At 44.3% G+C, this 23,843-nt stretch overlaps 3 protein-coding genes across 5 annotated transcripts; 1 reads left to right on the forward strand and 2 right to left on the reverse strand.

Moving 5' to 3' along the window:
* Window positions 1–826: 826 nt before the first annotated feature.
* On the reverse strand, window positions 827–2,942 carry si:ch73-345f18.3 (uncharacterized). The gene is made up of 4 exons (XM_029732394.1): window positions 2,669–2,942; window positions 2,208–2,286; window positions 1,919–2,128; window positions 827–1,576 (listed from the first exon to the last, which is right to left on the reverse strand). Exons 1-4 carry the CDS (start codon window positions 2,720–2,722, stop codon window positions 1,185–1,187), a joined length of 735 nt encoding a protein of 244 aa, XP_029588254.1. The 5' UTR covers window positions 2,723–2,942; the 3' UTR covers window positions 827–1,184.
* Window positions 2,943–3,647: 705 nt separating this feature from the next.
* Window positions 3,648–9,652, forward strand: klhl7 (kelch-like family member 7). 3 transcript variants are annotated; one of them, XM_029732397.1, is made up of 14 exons: window positions 3,648–3,747; window positions 4,153–4,317; window positions 4,389–4,491; window positions 4,843–4,936; window positions 5,020–5,144; window positions 5,229–5,404; window positions 5,527–5,701; window positions 6,991–7,133; window positions 7,301–7,463; window positions 7,893–7,970; window positions 8,114–8,315; window positions 8,536–8,633; window positions 8,708–8,891; window positions 8,980–9,652. In XM_029732397.1, exons 2-14 carry the CDS (start codon window positions 4,165–4,167, stop codon window positions 9,116–9,118), a joined length of 1,833 nt encoding a protein of 610 aa, XP_029588257.1. In that variant the 5' UTR covers window positions 3,648–3,747; window positions 4,153–4,164; the 3' UTR covers window positions 9,119–9,652. The 3 variants fall into 3 exon arrangements, with proteins under 3 accessions (XP_029588257.1, XP_029588258.1, XP_029588256.1); XM_029732398.1 differs by lacking the exon at window positions 3,648–3,747 and adding an exon at window positions 3,754–4,079; XM_029732396.1 differs by lacking the exon at window positions 3,648–3,747 and having other exon boundaries at window positions 3,754–4,317.
* A 105-nt stretch (window positions 9,653–9,757) lies between these two features.
* Window positions 9,758–19,120, reverse strand: aste1b (asteroid homolog 1b). Its single transcript, XM_029732395.1, has 8 exons — window positions 19,061–19,120; window positions 18,390–18,652; window positions 14,249–14,382; window positions 13,998–14,130; window positions 12,823–13,898; window positions 12,420–12,645; window positions 10,505–10,670; window positions 9,758–10,427 (listed from the first exon to the last, which is right to left on the reverse strand). Exons 2-8 carry the CDS (start codon window positions 18,625–18,627, stop codon window positions 10,145–10,147), a joined length of 2,256 nt encoding a protein of 751 aa, XP_029588255.1. The 5' UTR covers window positions 18,628–18,652; window positions 19,061–19,120; the 3' UTR covers window positions 9,758–10,144.
* Window positions 19,121–23,843: the final 4,723 nt, after the last annotated feature.

Here is a 23,843-nt window from a genome sequence, read left to right on the forward strand (position 1 = left end):
GGTTCGAGCCCTGAATGCTGATTGGCTGACAGCCGTGCTATATCAGACCAAATACAAAACATGTATTTTTACTGCTCTAATTACATCGGGGGTTTGTGATATATGGGATACCACGGCTAAGGGCTGTGTCCAGGCACTCCATGTTGCGTCGTCGGCGGGTAGCCTAGTGGTTAAGAGCGTTGGGTCAGGGTCACTGGTTTGAATCCCAAGCCAACTAGGTGAAACATCTGCTGATGTGCCCTTGGCCAAGGTATTTAACCCTAATTGCTCATGTAAATCATTCTGGATAACAGTGTCTGCTAAATTACTAAAATGAAAGAGCAGCCCTTAGCTGTGGTATGGGCCTTATTGCTTAATTATATAAGGTTGACATAATAATTAACCTGGGAAAAGCCTGTCTGCCAGTCTCAGTATGAGGTGCATAGCTAATGGCCATGCAAAGGTTATGGATGCAGAGAAACAGTAGGCCTTCAGATAATTGCAGTACTTAACATTTGAGCTAATACATTATGTAAGTTATTGACTGGCATGTCCTAGTCCACACTACAGCAACATACCAGTTGCAAATATTTTTCTCCCATCCTCTCATCTCCCTTTTTTCCCTCTCTTAACACACATCTCTCTCGCTCTCTACCACCCCTAACCCCCCACACAGTCTCTCCCTCCTTCTCCCTATCCCTTCCTCCATCCCCTTCTCCTGCTGCGGGGTCCTGTCAGTACCAGTAAGAAGTCTCTGTGTGCTAAGTGGTTGTGATGTGTGGAATAAAAATGTTAAATACTCAGCTATGTCACTCAAACATATTCATTCAAAACTTAAGACACTAACAACAGTTTGCAGTTTTAATTTGTTATAAAATACAATAACATACAGTATTAACATAGAAAAAACACTAACATGATCTCTAACATTGACAGTGGTTTAATCAACAGTGTTTGATTAGATTAGGATTTAGATGAGGAATTCCTGTCCAGAATACATTAGGACATATCACAGCTAATTTCTCTAACATGTTTATAGACATACTCACTATATAATACTGAAATACTATCTAGTGTGTTGTGTAACAGTGTAGGTCCATAGTGTGCTTTTACATGATAGTAAAAATAGCCTAAATTAATTCCCATAAGATTTAAATGTGACATTTATAAATTCAGTGTTACCAGAGTGTGTCTGTATGTGTGTGTCAGGCCAGCCCTGCTATCTGTGCGGCCTCAGTTTGGATCTCTCTAGCCTGCTGGCAGTACCCTAGCGAAAGCTCCCTCACCCTTCTCACTTCCTGCATGGTCTCAATCAGGTTCTCCTCCAGCCTACAGTGGTCCTGATGAGTTGGTGCCACCTCCCTGACCTGCTCCGCCATTCGCTCCCCCCGACTAAGCAGCCAGTCTATCAGCACCTGGAGCTTGGTCCCGGCAGCGACTATTGCTATGGCGCCCTGGGAAAAGCCCCTGAGCTCATCCTGAGCCAACCGGAGTAGGCGAGGCAGAGACTTCTCTCCCTCATCCACAGACCTCAGCGGAACCACAGAGAGAGAGAAGTCATACCCCTTTATCATCACGGTTACCCTGTAGCTGTCCTCTGGAGCGAGAGAGAGAAAGAAAGAAAGATAAAAAAAAGTTATATGGCTTTATCTGTAGCAGGAGTGAGAGGGGTAAAAAGAGGACAGGAAGAAGTATCTTTTGAAAAATAGATGTTTAGCTCAACGAAACTAACCTGGTTAAATGAAGGTTCAATAAAAGAGAGAGAAATAAATAGAAAGGAAGGGCATGGCTCTGTTATGCCTGTGTGTGTGTGTGTGTGTGTGTGTGTGTGTGTGTGTGTGTGTGTGTGTGTGTGTGTGTGTGTGTGTGTGTGTGTGTGTGTTTGTGTGTGTGTTTGTGTGTGTGTGTGTGTGCGTGTGCGTGTGCGTGTGTGTCTCACTGTACTCCTCCTTGATCTTCCTCACACACTCGGTCAGAGTCAGGGTGCTGTCATTGTTACAGTTGTAAGTGCGGCGGAGAGATATGATGCGTTCCTTCATGACATCATAGCTCTCATGCTGTTGGTTGAACGTCTCGGTCACATCAGAGAACCGCTGGTCCAAGTCCTTCACACCCACACGCTTCGGGACCAACTGACCACTCCGACTCACTGAAACACACACACAAACACACAGTCAATAACACACGCATACACACTTGTAATATGATGGTAATATGTGTGATTGAACCTGTGGGTGCTGGTCGAGGCTGTCTGGCCGACACTGGCTTCTCTGATTCTGGAAGCTTGGGCTGCAGTAGGGGCTGTCTCTGTAACACACGTTCCACTATGTGTGAATGAGGTATCGGGCGGGTTATACTAATCCGATCAATGTCTAATACTGTAACAACATACCTATTCTATTCTGTAGTCCGTGTTTCACTCCGTTGGTAATATTGTGGCATAACACTTCCTGAACCAGATACATGTAGGTTGTGTGTTGTCATGCATGCAATGACCTATTGGCTTAACATTATATGTTTTTAAACAAGCCTATTTGAAAGTAGCCTAATGCATGAGTGATTATAATGTGCTTGTAATGTATCTTATTCCACAAATGCCTCCCTCGGATAAAAAAATGTGGTTGTACTTGTTACTGTAAACACATCCAGACAATAAATCACGTTTCTTTCCTGTTCCCATATACAGTACCTCGTCGGTGTCTTCGGAAGGAAAAACACAGCGGCAACAAAATAGCACAGACATTGCGGCTGAAATAAATGATTTCGAGACCCGACAGTTAATCCCCGCAATCAATCTCTCGTTATTGTTTGTCACAGACTTTATTTTTCTCTCTCGTTTTCCAGGTCAATCCACCACTGCCCTGCATTCCTGGTGACGTCATCTGTCATGGGACTTGCGGGAAAGTTTTGTAGCTGTACTACAATAGATAGGACAGGTGCACCCAATTTATATGCCGGAACTGTACAGGTGCAATGCATAGCTATACGTTTTAGCATTCAATAGTAAACAACACAGACATTTGACACGTCAGCTCCGTCTTTTTCGGTAGTGCATTTCAGTGGTATAAAGTACTTAACGAAAAATTATTTAAAGTAGTACTTAAGTATTTTGGGGGGGTATCTGTACTTTACTTTACTATTTATATTTTTGCCAACTTTTACTTTTACTTCACTACATTCATAAATAAAATAATATAATTTTTACTCCATTCATTTTCCCTGACACCCAAAAGTACTTGTCACATTTTGACAGGAAAATGGTCCAATTCACGCACTTATCAAGAGAACATTACTGTTCATCGCTACTCTCTGATCTGGCGGATTCACTAAACACAAATGCTTCGTTTGTAAATTATGTGTGAGTGTTGGAGTGTGCCCCTGGCTATCCGTCAAACTATCTGGTTTGCTTAATATAAGGAATTTGAAATGATTTATACTTTTACTTTTGATACTTAAGTATATTTAAAACCAAATACTTTTAGATTTTTACTTAAGAAGTATTTTACAGGGTGACTTTCACTTTTACTTTACTCGGTGACTTTCATTTTCTATTAAGTTATCTTTACTTTTAGTCAAGTATGATAATTGAGTACTTTTTCCAACGCTGGTGCCTTTATGAAACGACAAACGGTAGGCTGGCTGTAAGAAATACACTTTTTCCCATTCAGAATGAAAACAGACAAACGGAGGCGGTCTGGAAACTGACGCTAGAGGGCGATATTTGACTGCCGCTGCTACTGATTCTACCACAACAGGGAGCCGGAAGAAGTGAGTGCCAGAGATACTCTGGCAGTGCTAGCCAACACATAAAATCAAAACCCATTTTTCTTAACTTGTTCTGTCAACAAACTAAACCAATATTATAGCCCAGCGGTTTACTTGCAGCGAGTCAACATCAAGATTAGTGTATATACGAGCTGGACATGCCTATGTATGTAGCTAGCTGCTGAACTGCACGCGGTCTATATAGCTAGCTAGCTAAGTTAGCGTAATTACTATCTCCAAAACAAACAGGCTGTGCAGTGTACATTGGCAGCAGCAGACTGGGAGTTGTAGCTACTATTGCAAGCTAGCCAGTTTATCCATACACGTTATTATTGGTGCGTATTTTGAATTTCCTGTCTTATGAGGCTATTGACAACCCTAAGTTAACTAAATATACACCAAATTTAGTACCCAGCAGCTATGGCCAGCACCAGCATGGCTTCTGCAGCTGTAACAGGAGACAAACCCTCAGGTTCGGGTTCTAAGAAGAAGAATGAAAAGAAGTTGGCTTCCAAAGAGGAGTCCAGATTCCTGTCCAGTATCATGGGCGTCATGAACAACCTAAGGAAACAGGTGTGTGTGTGTGTGTGTGTGTGTGTGTGTCTCTCTAACAGTCTGTGTCTAACAGTGTGTGTTTTCTGCAGGGTACCCTATGTGATGTGATCTTGGTGGTTCAGGGGAAACATATTCCTGCTCACAGAGTGGTCTTAGCTGCAGCCAGCCACTTCTTCAGCCTCATGTTTACTAGTGAGTACACTACACACACACTCACATGCACACTCAACTTTGTTGTAACCCTATCTCTTTCTCCCTTACCTCTAATTACCCAATGTGACACGTGTCTCTCTCCATATCTCTCTCTCCATATCTCTCTCTCCATATATCTCTCTCTCCATATCTCTCTCTCTCCATATATCTCTCTCTCCATATCTCTCTCCATATCTCTCTCTCCATATCTCTCTCTCTCCATATATCTCTCTCTCCATATCTCTCTCTCTCCATATCTCTCTCTCTCTCCATATCTCTCTCTCTCTCTCCATATCTCTCTCCATATCTCTCTCTCTCTCCATATCTCTCTCTCTCCATATCTCTCTCTAGCCAGCATGATGGAGTCTACCAGTCACGAGGTGGAGTTGAGGAGTGCTGAGCCTGAGATCATAGAACTGTTGGTGGAGTTTGTCTACACCGCTCGGTAAGACGCACACACACGCAAATGTCCGTCCACATGGGACACTTCAGACACAAAACACACCCCAAACCGTGTGTGTGTTTCAGTATCTCAGTGAACAGCAGTAATGTCCAGTCTTTGCTGGATGCAGCCAACCAGTACCAGATAGAACCTGTGAAGAAGATGTGTGTTGACTTCCTAAAAGAGCAAGTTGATGCAACCAACTGTCTGGGTAAGACATGTCTAAATTCTATACATCTATAATGGTGTCTCTCAAATTCACCTCCACACTCCTTAACCTCTGGTCTCTCTCTAGGCATCTCTGCTCTAGCGGAGTGTTTGGACTGTCCAGAATTGAAGCTGTCAGCGGATGACTTCATCCATCAACACTTCACTGAGGTCTATAAATTGGATGAATTCCTCCAACTGAACGTCACCCAGCTCACACAGCTACTGCACCAAGACACACTCACTGTCCGGGCCGAGGACCAGGTAACATACACACACCAGGATACTTTACCATGTTGTCATTGTGTGTAGATCACTGGCTGAAGTATGACACCCCCCCCCCCCTCTATTTCTCTCTCTCCCTTTCTGTGTGTTTGTGTGCGTAGATCTATGAGTCTGCGGTGCGGTGGCTGAAGTATGATGTGTGTAACAGACAGAGTCACATGGTGGAGGTGTTGGGCTGTGTTCGCTTCCCTCTGGTGTCCAAAGCCTTCCTCTCCAAGACCGTCCAGGCTGAACCCCTCATACAGGACAACCCAGAGTGTCTCAAGATGGTCATCAGTGAGTACACACAGCTGTATATGGGTCTTACTATAAACTGGAGTACCAGTGAGAATTTCCTACACTGGACAACTTGTTACAGCTTTTGATAAGTCGTTGATAATAATCTGCATTAAGATATATGTGGGATCATAACTATGGTTGGTGCCTTGAAGGATATGTCCAAAATCGTGTGACATAAAACATTACTTTTCTGTCCTTGCATTTATGGCAATGTAAGTTGTCTTTATATCATATATTAAGCATTAATCAGTTAAATTAGACATTGAACTTGAACCCTGTAAGAATCCTGGATCTAACTGTCAGTTTTTGTATAGAGATTTCAGAAATGCAGTGTAACTACATAACAATTTGTAAATGCTTTAAAAAAGTAAATACTATTGAGAAATCAAACGTCTCTAACCGAGAGGGACCTTACCTTGATACTTAAAACCTAAATCCATACTGTCGTTAACGTGCTTCTTCAATCATTATGCATAATACTTGTTGGATTCGCATTTGGTATCCATTTATTCAATTTTTGATCAGTTTTTGTCAGAGATGTGAACACTTTCGTTTGTTTTCCGCCGCTTCAATTGAAGGGTGTTGCGCTACTCTGCTGCGGTAAAACCATGTGCGGTTATTATGATGATGACAACATCTCATGTTGGCTTCAACTTGGCTTTCCATGCAAATCCTTCCTGTTTTTTGGTCACTTTATCATAACAGCGATGGTGAGATTAATGCTACTGCTATTCATGGCTTTATTATGTGTGCCTGCGTCAGCCACATCGGCTACAGAAACCTCGCCATGCATGCATTCAATCTATTTAGTCAGGCAATGTCCACATTATTCTCACATATTTTAGAATGTAATAATAATTTGAATATCAAGGCCTAAAAAATGCATTATTCTTAGTGATAAGGGCCTACTTTTTCTTTTACACTTTTTGCATGCTTTTTTGGGGGGGGGGGGTTCTATATAAGGCCCTATACTGTATTTACAGTTATATAAATTATACAATTGTTTAACATTGAGGTCCTTGAAAATTACAATTAAGTGCCTGAAAAAGTCCTCAAAAGTCCTTGAATTTGACTTGCCAATGTCTGTATGAACCCTGCTTAAAGATGTGTGGTCCTCGGCCTAAGGGGGAAGTATAAGTGGAGTTATGGGACAATTTGCATATATGTGGAACTGCATTTAAGCTGATATTTTTTGTAGTTTCAAACCATTTTGACGTGTGGATCCCAATGTCACACATTGGCCCCATTATTTATGTGGGTGTGTGTAACCTCTTTTGTGTATGTAGGTGGGATGCGGTACCACCTGTTGTGTCCAGAGGATCGTGAGGAGTTGGGAGAGAACAGTCGCCCGCGACGTAAGAAACATGACTACAGGATTGCTCTGTTTGGAGGCTCGCAACCACAGTCCTGCAGATACTTCAACCCTAAGGTACACAAACACACACACACACCTTTGTAATCCTACATGTGCTTCAACTCAAAGAACATTACGTCACTTAGATAAGGCCAGTCTGTAGTCCATCTGCTCTCATTCAAGTATGTGGGGATGTTAATCAAACGGCTGAATCATTTCAAGTACGGGCCGTGTGTGTCCAGGACTACAGCTGGTCAGACATTCGTTGTCCGTTTGAGAAGCGTCGTGATGCCACGGCGGTGTTCTGGGATAATGTTGTTTACATCCTGGGAGGATCTCAGCTGTTCCCCATCAAGAGAATGGACTGTTACAACGTGCTGAAGGACAGCTGGTACTCCAAACTAGGTACTGGAAAGTGTGTGTGTGTTGTATTAGTGACTGAAATGGGAGTAGTGTGACTTGTGTTGCAACACAGAAAAATGTGTGTGTGTTAGGGCTGGGTGATATATTGTGAAAACCAGTATACCCCAGTATGGATATAATACCATCTATAAAGGTATTTTGATACAGTGCTAAATAGATTAAAACTTCTACAAATTGGACTACTTCACTATCAGTTTTGTCCTAGTTTGGTTGTGTATAAAACCATCAGAATGAAGAAAGCCCATTAAAATCACTTGGAATACATTTTTTGCCATTCTAGGGTCATTCCCTATTCATAAAACATTTAGTATTCGGTATCTTTTAATACCATCAAATACTCACTCCCATGTGGTCTAAAATGAGAAAAATATTTTGTGTGTTTGTTCTTACATTTTCTCTTCTGTAAACCAGGCCCCCCTACACCACGGGACAGTCTGGCTGCTTGCGCCTCTCAGGGCAAGATCTATACCTCTGGAGGGTCAGAAGTAGGTGAGTTTCACACACACACACACACACACCGGAGAACAGTGAAGTATTGGGCTGGTGGCTTATCTATATTAGTATTGTAGCGTACCATTGTATTGAAGTGTTTGTGCTCCTTTCTGTGTGTCTCTGTTCGTCTCTCCCTCCAGGCAGCTCAGCGTTGAACCTGTTTGAGTGTTATGACACGCGGTGTGAGTCATGGCAGACCAAAGCCAGTATGTTGATGCCTCGCTGTAGCCACGGCAGCGTGGAGGCCAATGGGCTCATCTACGTCTGCGGAGGGTCCCTAGGCAACAACGTCTCTGGGAGGGTCCTCAGCAACTGTGAGGTCTATGACTCCGTTAAGGAAGAGTGAGTCTAATCACACATACTATGGCAGCCCCCCGCACCTCTCTGATTCAGAGGGGTTGGGTTGAATATGGAAGACACATTTCAGTTGAAGGCATTCAGTTGTACAACTGATGAGGTATCCCCCCCTTTCCCTTTCGTACGTACGCGCTCACATACACACACACTCCTCTAGAAGTTAATAACTAGTTAATAAATGTGTGTATCTTCTGTGTGTTTTTAGATGGAGGGAGCTGAGTGGGATGAGGGAAGCCAGGAAGAACCACGGTCTGGTGTTTGTCAACAACAGAATCTACGCTGTGGGAGGAATGAACGGACTGGGTATGGCACGCACACACACACACACACACACTGTAGGGTATGTTTGGGGTATATTTATATGTATGAGTGTATAGGTGGGCTGGACTCGGTGGAGTACTATGACATCGCCAGGAATGAGTGGCACGTTGCCGCGGCAATGCCGTGGCGTGGGATGAACGTGAGGTGTGCTGCAGTCAGCGGAGTGATTTACGTACTGGCAGGTTTCCAGGGGGTCGGACGACTAGGACACATCCTGGAGTACCACACTGACACTGACAGGTACACACACACACACACACACACACACATTTGTGTATGATTTCCTGTGTGTGTTTTATCTTACTCCTTTGTGTGCGTGTGTGTGTAGGTGGGTGACATGCAGTAAGGTGAGAGCGTTCCCCGTCACCAGCTGTCTGATCTGTGTGGTGGACACCTGTGGAGCCAAGGAAGAGGAGACTGTGTCAACACACACTCACACAGTACCCCCATCATCATCCACAGCATAACCCAGGGTCTTTAAAATGTTTTATCTGTTGTGCTTTTATTTGGAGGACGAAAGCTGGTCAGTGTGGTATGAAACTGCTGTAGTGGAATCATGTTGAAGCTTCATATTGACAGAAATCATAGAGAACACACTCTTTGAGGCGAGGGAAAATACTAACATGAAAGTCACTCAGTGATGATTGTCTTCAGACAGAAGCTCATTGTTAAAGCTACAGATGAACGACTGATCTAAGAGCTCTCAGCCTCAAACATGTTTTTATCAGACCTGGGTCAAGTACTTGAAAGTAGATACAACCAATGGATTAGTTCCAAAAGTGCTATTTTACCGTGTAAATGAAATCAAGTGCAGCTCAAGAATTTGAAAATATGATTCTATACTATGCATTTTATGCTATTGTGTGTATTTAATTGTACTGTTTTATATTGTAATGAAATTATGTAATGTCTGAGGTTATAGAAGAAACATTAGCATTTTTACTACTGTATGTATGTGATGACTGTTAACATGAAATTGAAAATAAACAGAAAGCTGGAACTGAACATGTTTTTATTTGGTTACTAATAGTTAAGTAACTCTTACTATGGTCTGGTTGGGTTGCTATGTGGACATTGAGACTAATGATAAGAACAATATGCACATCTTCATTGAGTTTACACATTTTATTAAAAACAGTTCAAAGGCTCAATGTTTTGTGTAGACTCATATGCTGACAAGGTGACATCAGCTGCTTGTTAAGATGGCATTCGCTGCCGTAAAGGCCTCATGAAGGCCATACATACTTTATATGTCCTAATTAAAAGGAAGAGTTTCATTAAATGTTAATTGTTTAGAATCGTCATTGAAACGCAGCATTCCCTGAGTGGGTTTAAATCAATGAATTAATGCTTCCTAAAATAGTGTACCAAAACCACAGGCCATCTCTTTCTTTTCATCCCACTCTCTTTCTCTCTAAGCTGTGAAAAGAGGAATGTTTATTTATGAGCACCACGTTGACTAGAAAGAACCTACAGTAGTCTCCTCACTCCTCTCACTCTTCATCCTCTTCCTCAGTCATCAGCAGAGCAAACCTGTTGTTTATCTCCTGGGAGGAAGGGGCTCCTCCCCTTCTCCCTCCTTTCTCTCCTCCTCCTCCTCTCCCCCTCTTCCTCCTCCCTGATGATGGTAGTGTATTTAGCGTGCAGTTCTCCAGAGCAGCCAGTAGGGAGCGGTAGATATGCCCAGAGAGAGGAGCTGCAGCCAGAACAGACTCAGGAGAACAACCCCCTCTCAGACGGCCAACCAAACCATGGACCAGACTACCACTGAATAACCTGGGGGACAGAGGGACAGTATGGTTCAAACGAGTAGGGGCAGTTTGTGTGTGTGTGTGTGTGCTTGCGTTACCTACCATGCTGTGTCTGGTTCAGGCAGGGGCAGACACAGTAGCTGGTTCAGACTGAGCACACTCCACAGGCAGGCCTGCCATTGGCTGAGGGAATGAGCCACGCCCACATCGAAACCCCGCCTGTCTCCTGGCCGCAGGCGAAGCCTCATCCACAGATTCTGTTCTGCGGCTGAGTTAGAGCGAGAACTGGTTTAGTGTGTATGTTGGTGTACGAAAGACAAGACTGTACAACCAAATATTTGGGCACTTTGCAATGTGATGTTTTTTGTGGATCTAACTAAAGTATACTGCTCAAAAAAATAAAGGGAACACTAAAATAACATCCTAGATCTGAATGAATGAAATAATCTTATTAAATACTTTTTTCTTTACATAGTTGAATGTGCTGACAACAAAATCACACAAAAATAATCAATGGAAATCCAATTTATCAACCCATGGAGGTCTGGATTTGGAGTCACACTCAAAATTAAAGTGGAAAACCACACTACAGGCTGATCCAACTTTGATGTAATGTCCTTAAAACAAGTCAAAATGAGGCTCAGTAGTGTGTGTGGCCTCCACGTGCCTGTATGACCTCCCTACAACGCCTGGGCATGCTCCTGATGAAGTGGCGGATGGTCTCCTGAGGGATATCCTCCCAGACCTGGACTAAAGCATCTGCCAACTCCTGGACAGTCTGTAGTGCAACGTGGCGTTGGTGGATGGAGCGAGACATGATGTCCCAGATGTGCTCAATTGGATTCAGGTCTGGGGAACGGGCGGGCCAGTCCATAGCATCAATGCCTTCCTCTTGCAGGAACTGCTGACACACTCCAGCCACATGAGGTCTAGCATTGTCTTGCATTAGGAGGAACCCAGGGCCAACCGCACCAGCATATGGTCTCACAAGGGGTCTGAGGATCTCATCTCGGTACCTAATGGCAGTCAGGCTACCTCTGGCGAGCACATGGAGGGCTGTGCGGCCCCCCAAAGAAATGCCACCCCACACCATGACTGACCCACCGCCAAACCGGTCATGCTGGAGGATGTTGCAGGCAGCAGAACGTTCTCCACGGCGTCTCCAGACTCTGTCACATGTGCTCAGTGTGAACCTGCTTTCATCTGTGAAGCGCACAGGGCGCCAGTGGCGAATTTGCCAATCTTGGTGTTCTCTGGCAAATGCCAAACGTCCTGCACGGTGTTGGGCTGTAAGCACAACCCCCACCTGTGGACATCGGGCCCTCATACCACCCTCATGGAGTCTGTTTCTGACCGTTTGAGCAGACACATGTACATTTGTGGCCTGCTGGAGGTCATTTTGCAGGGCTCTGGCAGTGCTTCTCCTGCTCCTCCTTGCACAAAGGCGGAGGTAGCGGTCCTGCTGCTGGGTTGTTGCCCTCCTACGGCCTCCTCCACGTCTCCTGATGTACTGGCCTGTCTCCTGGTAGCGCCTCCATGCTCTGGACACTACGCAGACAGACACAGCAAACCTTCTTGCCACAGCTCGCATTGATGTGCCATCCTGGATGAGCTGCACTACCTGAGCCACTTGTGTGGGTTGTAGACTCCGTCTCATGCTACCACTAGAGTGAAAGCACCGCCAGCATTCAAAAGTGACCAAAACATCAGCCAGGAAGCATAGGAACTGAGAAGTGGTCTGTGGTTACCACCTGCAGAACCACTCCTTTATTGGGGGTGTCTTGCTAATTGCCTATAATTTCCACCTGTTGTCTATTCCATTTGCACAACAGCATGTGAAATGTATTGTCAATCAGTGTTACTTCCTAAGTGGACAGTTTGATTTCACAGAAGTGTGATTGACTTGGAGTTACATTGTGTTGTTTAAGTGTTCCCTTGAGCAGTGTATTTGTGTGTGTGTTTGTGCACACGTTTATGCGCGTACCTGTGTGTTTGCATGTGTGTACACTGCCCCTACCTGTGTTCTGCTTCAGTCCAGGATGAGTGTTCCGGGCCATCTCTCCATGGACCATGCCCAGCAGCAGAGCCTGTACCTGGGGTAGAGAGGGAAAAGGTCTGGCCTCTCTCCTCCAGAACCCTGTCACTCCAAGGGCCAGCCTAAGGTGAAGAGGTAAGGGGGACAGAGAGGACTCCTTCACCCCCAGAACATCATACAGCACTCCCAGCCGCACTGACACAGGAGCCTGTAGCGAGATGGAGCGAGAGAGAGGGAGGGGTGGGGGGGTTAGTACAAATCAAAAAGGAAGATGACACTATGGACAAAAAAGTAACAATCTTGGAAAAAATGTAGACTGAGTATGTTGTTATGGTTACCAGGCATAGTGTGTTGCTATGATTACCTGCCAGAGAGTTATGGTTACCTGGCAGAGTGTCTCAAGGTGTAGCCTGGTTCCAGGGGTCCGTGGCTCCACCTGGCACTTCCTCAGGTTCAGATCGTGTCTGTCGTACTCCTCCACAAACACACTCATACGTCTGTCACTCTCCACAGCGCTAGGGGCGTTGTTCTCACCCTGGCCACTGCCTGAGGAAGGCTCTGCACCCCCCTGACCCACTCCCTGTTTCTGCCCTCTGCCCCTTCCCCTCCTTCCACACTGCCTTCCTCCCCTCCCCCTTTCTCCCTGTCCCTCTACCTGGGTCTCCTGTCCACCTTGTCTCTGGACCCTGTGACCCTCTCCCCACCCTGTCTCTCCCCTCTCCCCCTGCTCCTGATTGGCCAGTAGGATCCCGTAGAGGGCCTGTCGTATGGCCGTGGCACTGCAGTGGCTGCTGGGTAGTCGGCTGTTCTCCACCTGAGGGATAAGCAGCACCCTCCTGAGCTCCAGGACATCCAGCACCAGGGGGGCCATCGCCCCGCTCCCTGCGGCCCAGCACAGCCACTCTGGCAGCGGGCAGGGAGTAGTGGCCCACAGCCCCTTTGGCGACCTGGATGAGCCTCCAGAGAACCAGGTAGAGAGACGGCTCTGAGGGGTCAGGTGGTACTCTTGCATGCCTGACCAGAGCATAGAACACAGGCCGGACATCTCTCCTCCTCTCCCTGCTCTTCCTCTCCCCCTTCCTCCTCTCCCTCTCTCTCCTCCTCCTCCTCTTTCTACTCCTCCTGTCAGTCTCCCCACCTCATCCAGAGCCTCCTCAGGTCCAGGGAAGGAGGAGAGCCAGAGAAGGAGGCCCTCTATATGGGATGGGCTCCCTCTGCCTCTGCCTCCCCTCTTCCCTCCCGTGGTTAGCTGAGGGAGGAGTGTGTGTATGTGTTTGTAGGTTTGTTCTGTGGTGTAGTCATTCCCTGCCAGGACAGCACACAGCGGCAGAAGTTCCCGGTTCATTCCCCTGAAGTGCTGGCACATCCCACTGACCGTGTAGCGTCTGGCTGGGATGTAGTGATTTGGAGGGGAACTGCTAACATTGGCCCATTGGAAGAACCGGAACGGAATATAACCACCTGGAAATAGAGGCGGGAGAAAGGGATGAGCGAGAGGAGGGGGGAGGGGTAAGATAAAAACTGGAAGGAGACATCACTTCCTGGTCTGGCTCCACCCACCTGGCAAGTCAAAGATGTAAAAGTCACTGTCATTGGTCAGAACTGGACAGCCCCACTGATTGGCCAGGCAGGCAATCTCCCAGTCTGCCTCGGCGGGGCACTGGACCAACGGTACACCTCGCTGGGAGAGGACCTGAGGGAGGGACAGAAAAAAAAGAATGTGATGTGAAAAAGGAGAAGAGTGGTGTGTATGAGTTCGCCTGTATGTTGTATGTGTGTATGTCTCTGGGTCCGTCTGTGTGTGTCTGTACCTGGATGAAGACGTGTCTTGTGAGGAGGGGGAGGACGGAGCCGTGTCGGCCCCGGGACAGAGACTCAGCCTCTTGGATCTTACTCTGCAGCCGCTGCCTCAGGGTGGACAGCTTCTTATCACTGGGGTCCATGCCTGACGCACACACACCAGGGTTTCCGTTAGGAAAATGTGGCGCTGGACAACGTGACCGGGAAGATTTACATTTTCGGCCTTTTGAGAAATCTATCGGACCCATATGCATTGCGTGCATAAGGGGCGTCCACCCACGGTGTTCAGAATGACAGAAATCGCATTTAGATTATGGTAATGCAGCTTAACCGAACATGCAACTCATGTAATGAAGCAGACAATAAAACGTCATTTGCAAACATTTGCCAATATACAATTCACAGAAAAACATCATTCTAAACAGCCCACCTGGGAAAACACCATTCTAAACAGCACACCTGGGAAAACACCATTCTAAACAGCCCACCTGGGAAAACACCATTCTAAACAGCACACCTGGGAAAACACCATTCTAAACAGCCCACCTGGGAAAACACCATTCTAAACAGCGCACCTGGGAAAAAACCATTCTAAACAGCACACCTGGGAAAACACCATTCTAAACAGCCCACCTGGGAAAACACCATTCTAAACAGCCCACCTGGGAAAACACCATTCTAAACAGCCCACCTGGGAAAACACCATTCTAAACAGCCCACCTGGGAAAACACCATTCTAAACAGCCCACCTGGGAAAACGCCATTCTAAACAGCACACCTGGGAAAACACCATTCTAAACAGCGCACCTGGGAAAACACCATTCTAAACAGCGCACCTGGGAAAACACCATTCTAAACAGCGCACCTGGGAAAACACCATTCTAAACAGCGCACCTGGGAAAACACCATTCTAAACAGCTCACCTGGGAAAACGCCATTCTAAACAGCACACCTGGGAAAACACCATTCTAAACAGCGCACCTGGGAAAACGCCATTCTAAACAGCACACCTGGGAAAACACCATTCTAAACAGAGCACCTGGGAAAACACCATTCTAAACAGCACACCTGGGAAAACACCATTCTAAACAGCACACCTGGGAAAACACCATTCTAAACAGCGCACCTGAGAAAACACCATTCTAAACAGCGCACCTGGGAAAACACCATTCTAAACAGCCCACCTGGGAAAACACCATTCTAAACAGCACACCTGGGAAAACACCATTCTAAACAGCACACCTGGGAAAACACCATTCTAAACAGCACACCTGGGAAAACACCATTCTAAACAGCGCACCTGGGAAAACACCATTCTAAACAGCACACCTGGGAAAACACCATTCTAAACAGCGCACCTGGGAAAACACCATTCTAAACAGCGCACCTGGGAAAACACCATTCTAAACAGCTCACCTGGGAAAACACCATTCTAAACAGCACACCTGGGAAAACACCATTCTAAACAGAGCACCTGGGAAAACACCATTCTAAACAGCACACCTGGGAAAACACCATTCTAAACAGCACACCTGGTAAAACACCATTCTAAACAGCACACCTGGGAAAACACCATTCTAAACAGAGCACCTGGGAAAACGCCATTCTAAACAGCACACCTGGGAAAACACCATTCTAAACAGAGCACCTGGGAAAACACCATTCTAAACAGCGCACCTGGGAAAACACCATTCTAAACAGTGCACCTGGGAAAACACCATTCTAAACAGCACACCTGGGAAAACACCATTCTAAACAGCACACCTGGGAAAACACCATTCTAAACAGCACACCTGGGAAAACACCATTCTAAAACAGCCCACCTGGGAAAACACCATTCTAAACAGCACACCTGGGAAAACACCATTCTAAACAGCCCACCTGGGAAAACACCATTCTAAACAGCACACCTGGGAAAACACCATTCTAAACAGCGCACCTGATAGCGGTTATAAAGCGGGGGAATTTAAAGATGCAACAACTAGAATGGGTTGCTAATATGACTAGGATTGTGCTTAAAGGAAGTTCATATGAAAACCAATAGAACAGGTGTGAAATTGCATAGCGGTGGATCCAATAGGGAAGTAAATGGAAATACATGTGCCAAAATTATATAATTGCTCCTCTCTGTACAGAAATAAATACAATTATTCAAAATACTTCACCAGAATGCATTATTTAGCCACAGAGGAAACAATGATTATTAGCTTAGTTAAAAAAAATAGCTGTGGATTGTTTCAAATCATAAGCTCGTAGGCCTATGCCTATTTGCAAAGTCCGCAATTTGGGCAGCACGCGTGGCAATGGGCCAAGCTGGTTATTGAGTTGCGGGTGTCAGTGGAAAACATCTCAAATATGTGTGAAGATAATGTGTCTTGAGTTTATTTTAAAATGTTGAGACATGAAGAAGGGGAGGGATGTGTGGCGAAGATACTGTAAAGGCGAGTCTCTCGCTTGCGCATTCATTGTTTCATTGTGTGAATTGTTTGCCCTTTGATTATATATTTTTAAAATAAATTCCCCATTATATTTGTCACCAGTAGTTAATCCCCGTCATTTGGTTACATCAATTTCTGTTAATGCATGTATTAATTACAGTTTTCACCGTTCTCATGCGCGGAGTGGAAACGTTGTTTGCAGAGTTCACAACCTGCTACACTTGCGAGAAACAAGTTTGGGTTTATTTCATAACCATCATTTACGAGATTTATAAATGTTTTCATTGTCTTGTTTGGAGTGCTCCAAGTGAGCAATGAGCATGTGTCTAGTTTCTCTGTCCTGATAATGTTGGGGGACCTCGCGCGCCTGAGCACGCACATAAGTACCTGGCCTGCTGCGCGGAAATTTAGGAAAGTGTTGTTTTTTTTACATCCATTGCGAATTATAATATATTAAAACTTTACTTCCTCACAGTAAGCTATTTCAAAAATCTTTCCAACAATCTCCCCCTCGATAATCAATAGTTATAGGCTACTGCTGCATTGGCCTATAGGCTATGAGTTCCATGCGCTCATTTCTTTAGCCACCAATGGATCACGGTGTATCAATGTGTCCGTATGGCAGAGGCTGTTACTTAACTTTTAGAATTTTGTTATTTTTATTCAGATGTTTATGATTAACCATTTGATAATGATTTTGAGAAATGAAAACTTTATTATTGAAATGAAACGGTTCCACGAAAATGTGCATATGAAAATCATAACTGGCACGCGGAACGGTAGAAATGGTAGGATAAATTGTAATCTTCCCCAAACTTGAAACTCACGCGCCTTTATAAAATAATTGCCTCCACGTTTCCATGGTCAGATTTTGCCTATAGGCTACTTTGAAGCAATGTAAGACATGCCTCATAATATGAAATAAAACATTCAGGTTTCAAACAATTAAGTATGTTTTCAAAATGCATACTGCCTCCAGCTCACATTGTAAAGTGGTTGGTGACCCACTGATAGCCTGTTGCCTGCACTTGAATGGTGAATGGGTGGCGCACTTCCATTACCAGTTGAGAAATATAAAAACTATTTTTAATTTAGAACCAAAACAGTTTTTGCCACGATATTACATTTGCAATTGTTGCGCAATGAATGGGCTTATAAAAGCACGTTTTACTCTAGCAGCAACCAGCTGAGAATCTGCAGGATAAATCCCGCTCAAAATAGGCCCTAAATGCTGTTAGCAATTATGATAGTTGTGTTGGATAAATACGATATCAGATGACTAACGAAAATACACAAAGGCCAATTTAATTCCACTAAATTATGCAAATTAACCTATAGACCGATAAGCATGACAGTCAAAAGTATTTACATGAATTAATAAAAAAGCGTTATTTTGCAATGGGATTTGTTTTTCTCCCGGTCATTTTTGGCCAGCAACAGTTTTATTTATCGCCTTTGAATTTTTTTGGGGCGGCCAAAAGCCGGCTAACATAAACCCTGACACACACATCATCATCATCGACGGTCACTGGAGTCGATCATGATTTTTCTCCTAGTGGATTTAATTTATGGGGCTTCAGAAGTTACTGACGAGGCTGATTCGTGAGCCACAGATCCTGTTGCGCGCGCGCGCACACACACACACACACACACACACACACACACACACACACACACACACACACACACACCTCCTCCTCCTCCTCCTCCTTACCGCCATCCAGCACCACATAAGGCTGTATGTTGCAGGCCTCCAGTGCAGAGATGAAGGCAGACAGTAGGGCAGCGAAGGCATCGTAGTCCCCTCCGTGTGCCTGATCCAGTCCATGGTTTAGATAGAGCCTGAAGAACAGACTACAGCCATCTATCACAAGTCTGCTGTCTCTGAACCTGACGTCCTGGAACAAGCCCCTGTTACCCTCCACATAGCTGGTCAGACCATGGACACCCATCACGTCACATCATATATAGACTGCCCTGGAGGGAGAGAGTGAGAGGGAAGGAGTGTTGCGAAAGATAGGGGGTGTGGAGAGAGAGATAACGGTTCTTACAACCAATTTTACACGCAAGTATACAGAGTTACATCAACAGGATTAAAGTATAAACTGTGTACTCTTGTCTACACTACACATTATTGCTATTCTGGAGAATGTGTTCATCCTGATCTTGTTTAGGGGCTGACTGTGGTCAGGGAAAAACATATTTCCTGGAAAAAATTAACGTGACGAGGCGCAGACCTTGCTATTGTATTAACGTGAAATATAAAACGACACAGATATATATGAACTACATGAGATATAATCCAGACGTTGCTGTGCATATTGTATTGACGTGAAATATAAAATTAGACAGTTAAATATGCACGTTAATTATCATAAAACTCACCAGTTTCACTTCAAAAGAACCTCCCCTATCGACATGCCAAGTTTACTTCCTGCTACGTCAACACAAGCGCGAAAGGAACCATGGGAGATTGAGTTTCAAAATGTATTTTTATTTAACTAAGCCAGTTAAGAACAAGTTCTTATTTGCAATGACAGCCTACCCTCAGCCAAACCCTAGCGATACTGGGCCAATTGTGCACCACCCTATGGGACTCCCAATCATAGACGGTTTTGATACAGTTTGGAATTAAACCAGGGTCTGTAGTGACACCTCCAGCACTGAGATGCAGTGCCTTAGACCACTGCGCCACTCGGGAGCCCCTAAATCCACTTGCTAAATTCATTGCATAAAAAACCAACCCATTACAAAATAAGATATCACTGAAGATTCTATGTAAAAGAGTTGTCTCCTTGCAATGCATCAGTTCACTGTTCGGCTGGCCTTAGGGTGACCACATTTAAAATACCCAAATGTGGGACAACAGGATGATTTTACGAGTCATTCGCAAGACAGTGTAGTCTACATAAATATTTTTTGTGTTGGGCACAGCTGTTGAGAGGGCGCTGCAGCAGACAGAAGGCAGCTGAGTTTACTTTAGCCAACACAGAAAGGGAGAGAAACTGAGAAATAGTCCTAATCATTCAAATAGCTTCGGGAGAGAGGATTGAAAGATGTGCTTTCTTTCTAGGTAGGCTATATAGCTAGCTCATCCGTCTTCCGGGGGGAGATCAAATTGGCTATGTCTGGGACGGTTCAAACAGGACCATAGATACACCATTCCAGTGGAGGCTGCTGAGGAGAGGACGGCTCATAATAATGACTGGAACAGAGCAAATGGAATGGCATCAAACACATGGAAACCATGTGTTTTATGTATTTGATACCATTCCACCGATTCCGCTCCAGACATTACCATGAGCCCATCCTCCCCAATTAAGGTGCCACCAAGCCCCTGTTCAACGTTCATACAACAAGGTATACTTTACATCAACAAATGTTAAAAAGCAATGAGGCTGATGCAACAGATCAGAACGCTTAAAATGTTGAAAAACAATTATTTCTTCACATTATAAGCACAGCAATGCACACATGCCAGTAGGCTATGCTCGAATGTTCCTAAATACAATTAGCGGGAACACACAATTCTAAAAAGCGCACCACATATGAGAGTGGTTTCATGTAACAGAGGTGAAAATGTCCCTTCGAAATTTAGAGAGGGTAAATCTACAGATGCAATAAACAACACCAGGATTGTGAATGCTGACTGTCTCCACTCAGATTGCATGGTGGGTGACGTGTGGAGTGCGCAGCTGCAACCTGGTATCAGAGCATTTCGTATTATTCCTTCCGTAAATCAGAGTACTTTTCGTATGGTATGTATTACTTTGTGGATATCCAGCACCCATTTCGTATGATATGTTGTGAATTCTAGCTAGGGGGCTAGGTGGTTAACGTTAGCTAGCTGGCTAAAGGAAAGTGGGATACCTAGTCAGTTGTACAACTGAATGCCTTCAACTGAAATGTATCTTCTGCATTTAACCCAATCCCTCTGAATCAGAGAGGTGTGGGGGGCTGCCTTAATCAACATTCACGTCTTCGGCCCCAGGGGAACTAACGTTAGCTACACTAGGGGTTGGGGTTAAGGTTATGGTTAAGTTTTGGAGTTAGGTTAAAGGGTTAAGGTTAGGGGAAGGGTTAGCTAAAAGGGTTAAGGTTAGGGTTAGGGGAGGGTTAGCTAACATGCTAAGTAGTTGCAAAGTAGGTAAAAAGTAGTAAGTAGTTGAAAGTTGCTAATATGCTAAAGTTGTCCTTGATGTGATTCAAACTAACAACCTTTAGGTTGCTAGATGTTTGTGTTATTCGCCCACCCATCCACCCTGACCTTAGGTTTTGCCTTAAGTAACCATCTGTCTTATGTAACCATAACAAACATAACAATATCACACAAATTTGAGTGTCACTGATTTACTTTTACTATGTTACGTCTAGTATATGAGACCAGGCTGCAAATATACATAGCTTATATAGCCTAAAAGCCCATTTATGCTTGATCCAAAAATGTGGTCGGAGGCTCAATATGGATGGTGTGATGCAATTGTGGAGCCTCCGGCAGCATGCAGAGGCCAAATTGATCTCCTTACCTCTTTGCCATGCACCTCCCAAATTTTGTAACAATGCTGAGGGCTCTGTATAGCTCAGCATTGACATGATTGGTTGACTGTAGGTGAGAGTGGGAGGTCTTGTATAAACACAAAATCACTTCCTTGAGAACAACTCTGCACTGCTCTGTGAAGTGCAAGAGGTGTGAATGCCCTCACTTCTGCAGAGGCCATATCACCGTAAATGCTGCATGGTCAATGCAGACATCTGTGCCTTTTCGAGCCAATTCATGCTTGAATCTAAAATGTGGTTGGAGGCGCCATATGGATGTTGTGATGCAATTGTGGAACCTGCAGAGGCACTCAGAGGCCAAATTGAGCTCCATACTGCATTGCAATGCACCTCTCAAACGTTTTAACAATGTGGAGGGCTCTGTATAGCGCTGCATTGACATGATTGGTTGATGGTAGGTGAGGGCTGGAGGTCCTGTATAAACACAAACTCACTTCCTTGACAACTTCCTTCACAACAGCTCTGCGCTGCTCTGTGACATGCAAGAGGTATGAATGCCCTGACTTATGCAAAGGCCATATCACCGTAAATGCTGCACAGCCAAGGGAGATGTCAGATTACCAAGCAGCGCCTTTAACCTAGGCTACAATTTTACATGTAGGAAAATTATTTATGTAGGCTACATTTAGGCAAAATAGATTTAAATATACGATTTAAATGTTGGCCTTTTAGAGGCATTTTTTTTTTACATGTGAATTTCTGGCTCAGACAGCCCCATTTATCTATTTCAGTTGTAGGCTACTCTTATTAGCCTTTTAAATCACTGTGAATGACCTAGGTCCAAGAATAGACCCATGTTGCCATATGAAAACAGTAAAAAAATATATATCTATATTTGAATTTGGGATGGTTCATTTTCAGTTTGTGACAATTTAAATTACACTTTTGGATGATTCTGGGATGGTGATGAAAAAAGTTAGTCTTGAGCCCTGTATGTAGCATTGGCCAGAAAGTTGAAGTCAGACTAGAGAGCTTCGCTTGACTTGGGCCGGAGCTGTCCGGGGCGCCATTCTGGCACCTCCCATTTTTGGGGAATTGCATACTGCCTCCGTTGTAAAACAAAGTGAACTATCACCGGCCTGGATTCACATACAGCAGCAAAAAAAGGTTGATCAAAATGCAGTGAAGGCGGATTTGCATTGAATAGCAATGGAGAGTGCATTCATATCCGCTTTGTTCAATCTTATGTGAAACTAGTCTGTGAATCCGGTGTATGCGTGGAGTTTGAGAATGCGCAGGATGGTTCCTATGGTCATGAAAATTCTATTATTGTATTATTGTGTTTTCCTTTTTAATTATATTATCTACATATCAGCAATGATCAAAATTAGGCCAACCCTTCAGGGCGTCTGTGTGTGTGGGTTGTGCAACATCTGCGTGTGTACCACTGCGAGTGGGCAGTTGACGGAGGAGAGATTTCATCAGCAGGTAGCCTATAAAATAATGATAGACTAACTAAATAGCTAATTCAAAACATAATAAGCCATGCTACAACTATCTCGCTAGTTAACGTTTTAGCTATAGGACTAAGCATTAAATGTAATTGACTCATTGTCGCCTTTCCACTGGCACTGTTGAGAAATACATCGGACACGTTATTTGAAAGCTGGGATTCCCCTCTATTAAAAACAGTAGGTAATGTAATTCAGACACATAAAACATTTTAAAAAATTGCCCAATTGACAAATAGCTTACATGGTGTGCATATATATCTCCCATAAAACATTAATATTTTAGTCTTATAAGGTTATAGATAAACATGTCTTAGTTGGCTACCTTGCTTTGAATTAATTACTTTTAATTTAACCTTTATTTAACTGAAGTAGCCTACCTTATCCATTTTATCCCTGATTCATTGAATGAGGGAATAATTATATAAAGACATGAAAGTATTTTGTTGTATATCAAGGGTGACCAACCATCCTCCAGGAGAGCTACTGGATGTGCAGGCTTTTGTTCGAGCCCCGCTCTAATACACCACATTGTAGCCCAAACATCAGCTGCTCAACAGGACCTTGATAGGCAGACTCGGGTGTGTTTCAGGGCTGAATCAAAAGCCTGCACACCCAGTAGCTCTCCAGATGGAGGGTTGATCATATGTAGTTTATGCAGTAGCCTAACAGTGCAGTTATTTTACTTTGTGGGGGGTTAAGTCTTGGCAGGAGATAGTAGAATTACATGGGATCAGAGACCAGCAGCCTTCTAGTGTCAATTCCACATTCATGCTGACTTTTTCATATAGGCCACATAGGCACCACCAATTGTTGGCCATGGAAATTTGGTTAAAGTCATGGAATTCCATCTGTCAAAAATGTGTATGAACCCTTAACAGTCAATAATCAGAGGTCTCTATAGCATAATATAATTTGGGAATTTCTGTGAACATAGTCTAACTTGAACAAAAGCTGAATATCAAATTATAATAGTTTTCTAGTGAGTGATTGATTTATTGTAGAATAAAACTACCTTAATGTAGCCTACTGGACCTAATGGATGATGGATCTCCTCTCTCTTTCCTATCCATCTTGCTCCAAAGGGATGGATGACTGGGGCATCTGCCTGCCTGCAGCCACACATGAATTTGCATGTTTTATTGAATAAAATAAGCCAA

This window comes from Salmo trutta, chromosome 34 (genome assembly GCF_901001165.1).
Source record: "Salmo trutta chromosome 34, fSalTru1.1, whole genome shotgun sequence".
NCBI classification, from domain to species: Eukaryota; Metazoa; Chordata; class Actinopteri; order Salmoniformes; family Salmonidae; genus Salmo; species Salmo trutta.

Excerpts from the sequence above, each read along its gene's own strand:
- si:ch73-345f18.3 (XM_029732394.1), bottom strand. The coding sequence starts at position 2,722 with ATGTCTGTGCTATTTTGTTGCCGCTGTGTTTTTCCTTCCGAAGACACC. Across the intron at positions 2,129-2,207 it reads GCCTCGACCAGCACCCACAG|TGAGTCGGAGTGGTCAGTTG; the intron begins GTTCAATCACAC and ends TGTGTGTTTCAG. Across the intron at positions 1,577-1,918 it reads GAAGATCAAGGAGGAGTACA|AGGACAGCTACAGGGTAACC; the intron begins GTGAGACACACA and ends CTCTCGCTCCAG.
- aste1b (XM_029732395.1), bottom strand. The coding sequence starts at position 18,627 with ATGGGTGTCCATGGTCTGACCAGCTATGTGGAGGGTAACAGGGGCTTG. Across the intron at positions 13,899-13,997 it reads TTACATCTTTGACTTGCCAG|GTGGTTATATTCCGTTCCGG; the intron begins GTGGGTGGAGCC and ends CTCTATTTCCAG. Across the intron at positions 10,671-12,419 it reads TGGACTGAAGCAGAACACAG|CCGCAGAACAGAATCTGTGG; the intron begins GTAGGGGCAGTG and ends GCTCTAACTCAG.
- klhl7 (XM_029732397.1), top strand. The coding sequence starts at position 4,165 with ATGGCCAGCACCAGCATGGCTTCTGCAGCTGTAACAGGAGACAAACCC. Across the intron at positions 4,318-4,388 it reads TGAACAACCTAAGGAAACAG|GGTACCCTATGTGATGTGAT; the intron begins GTGTGTGTGTGT and ends TGTTTTCTGCAG. Across the intron at positions 5,702-6,990 it reads GTGTCTCAAGATGGTCATCA|GTGGGATGCGGTACCACCTG; the intron begins GTGAGTACACAC and ends TTGTGTATGTAG.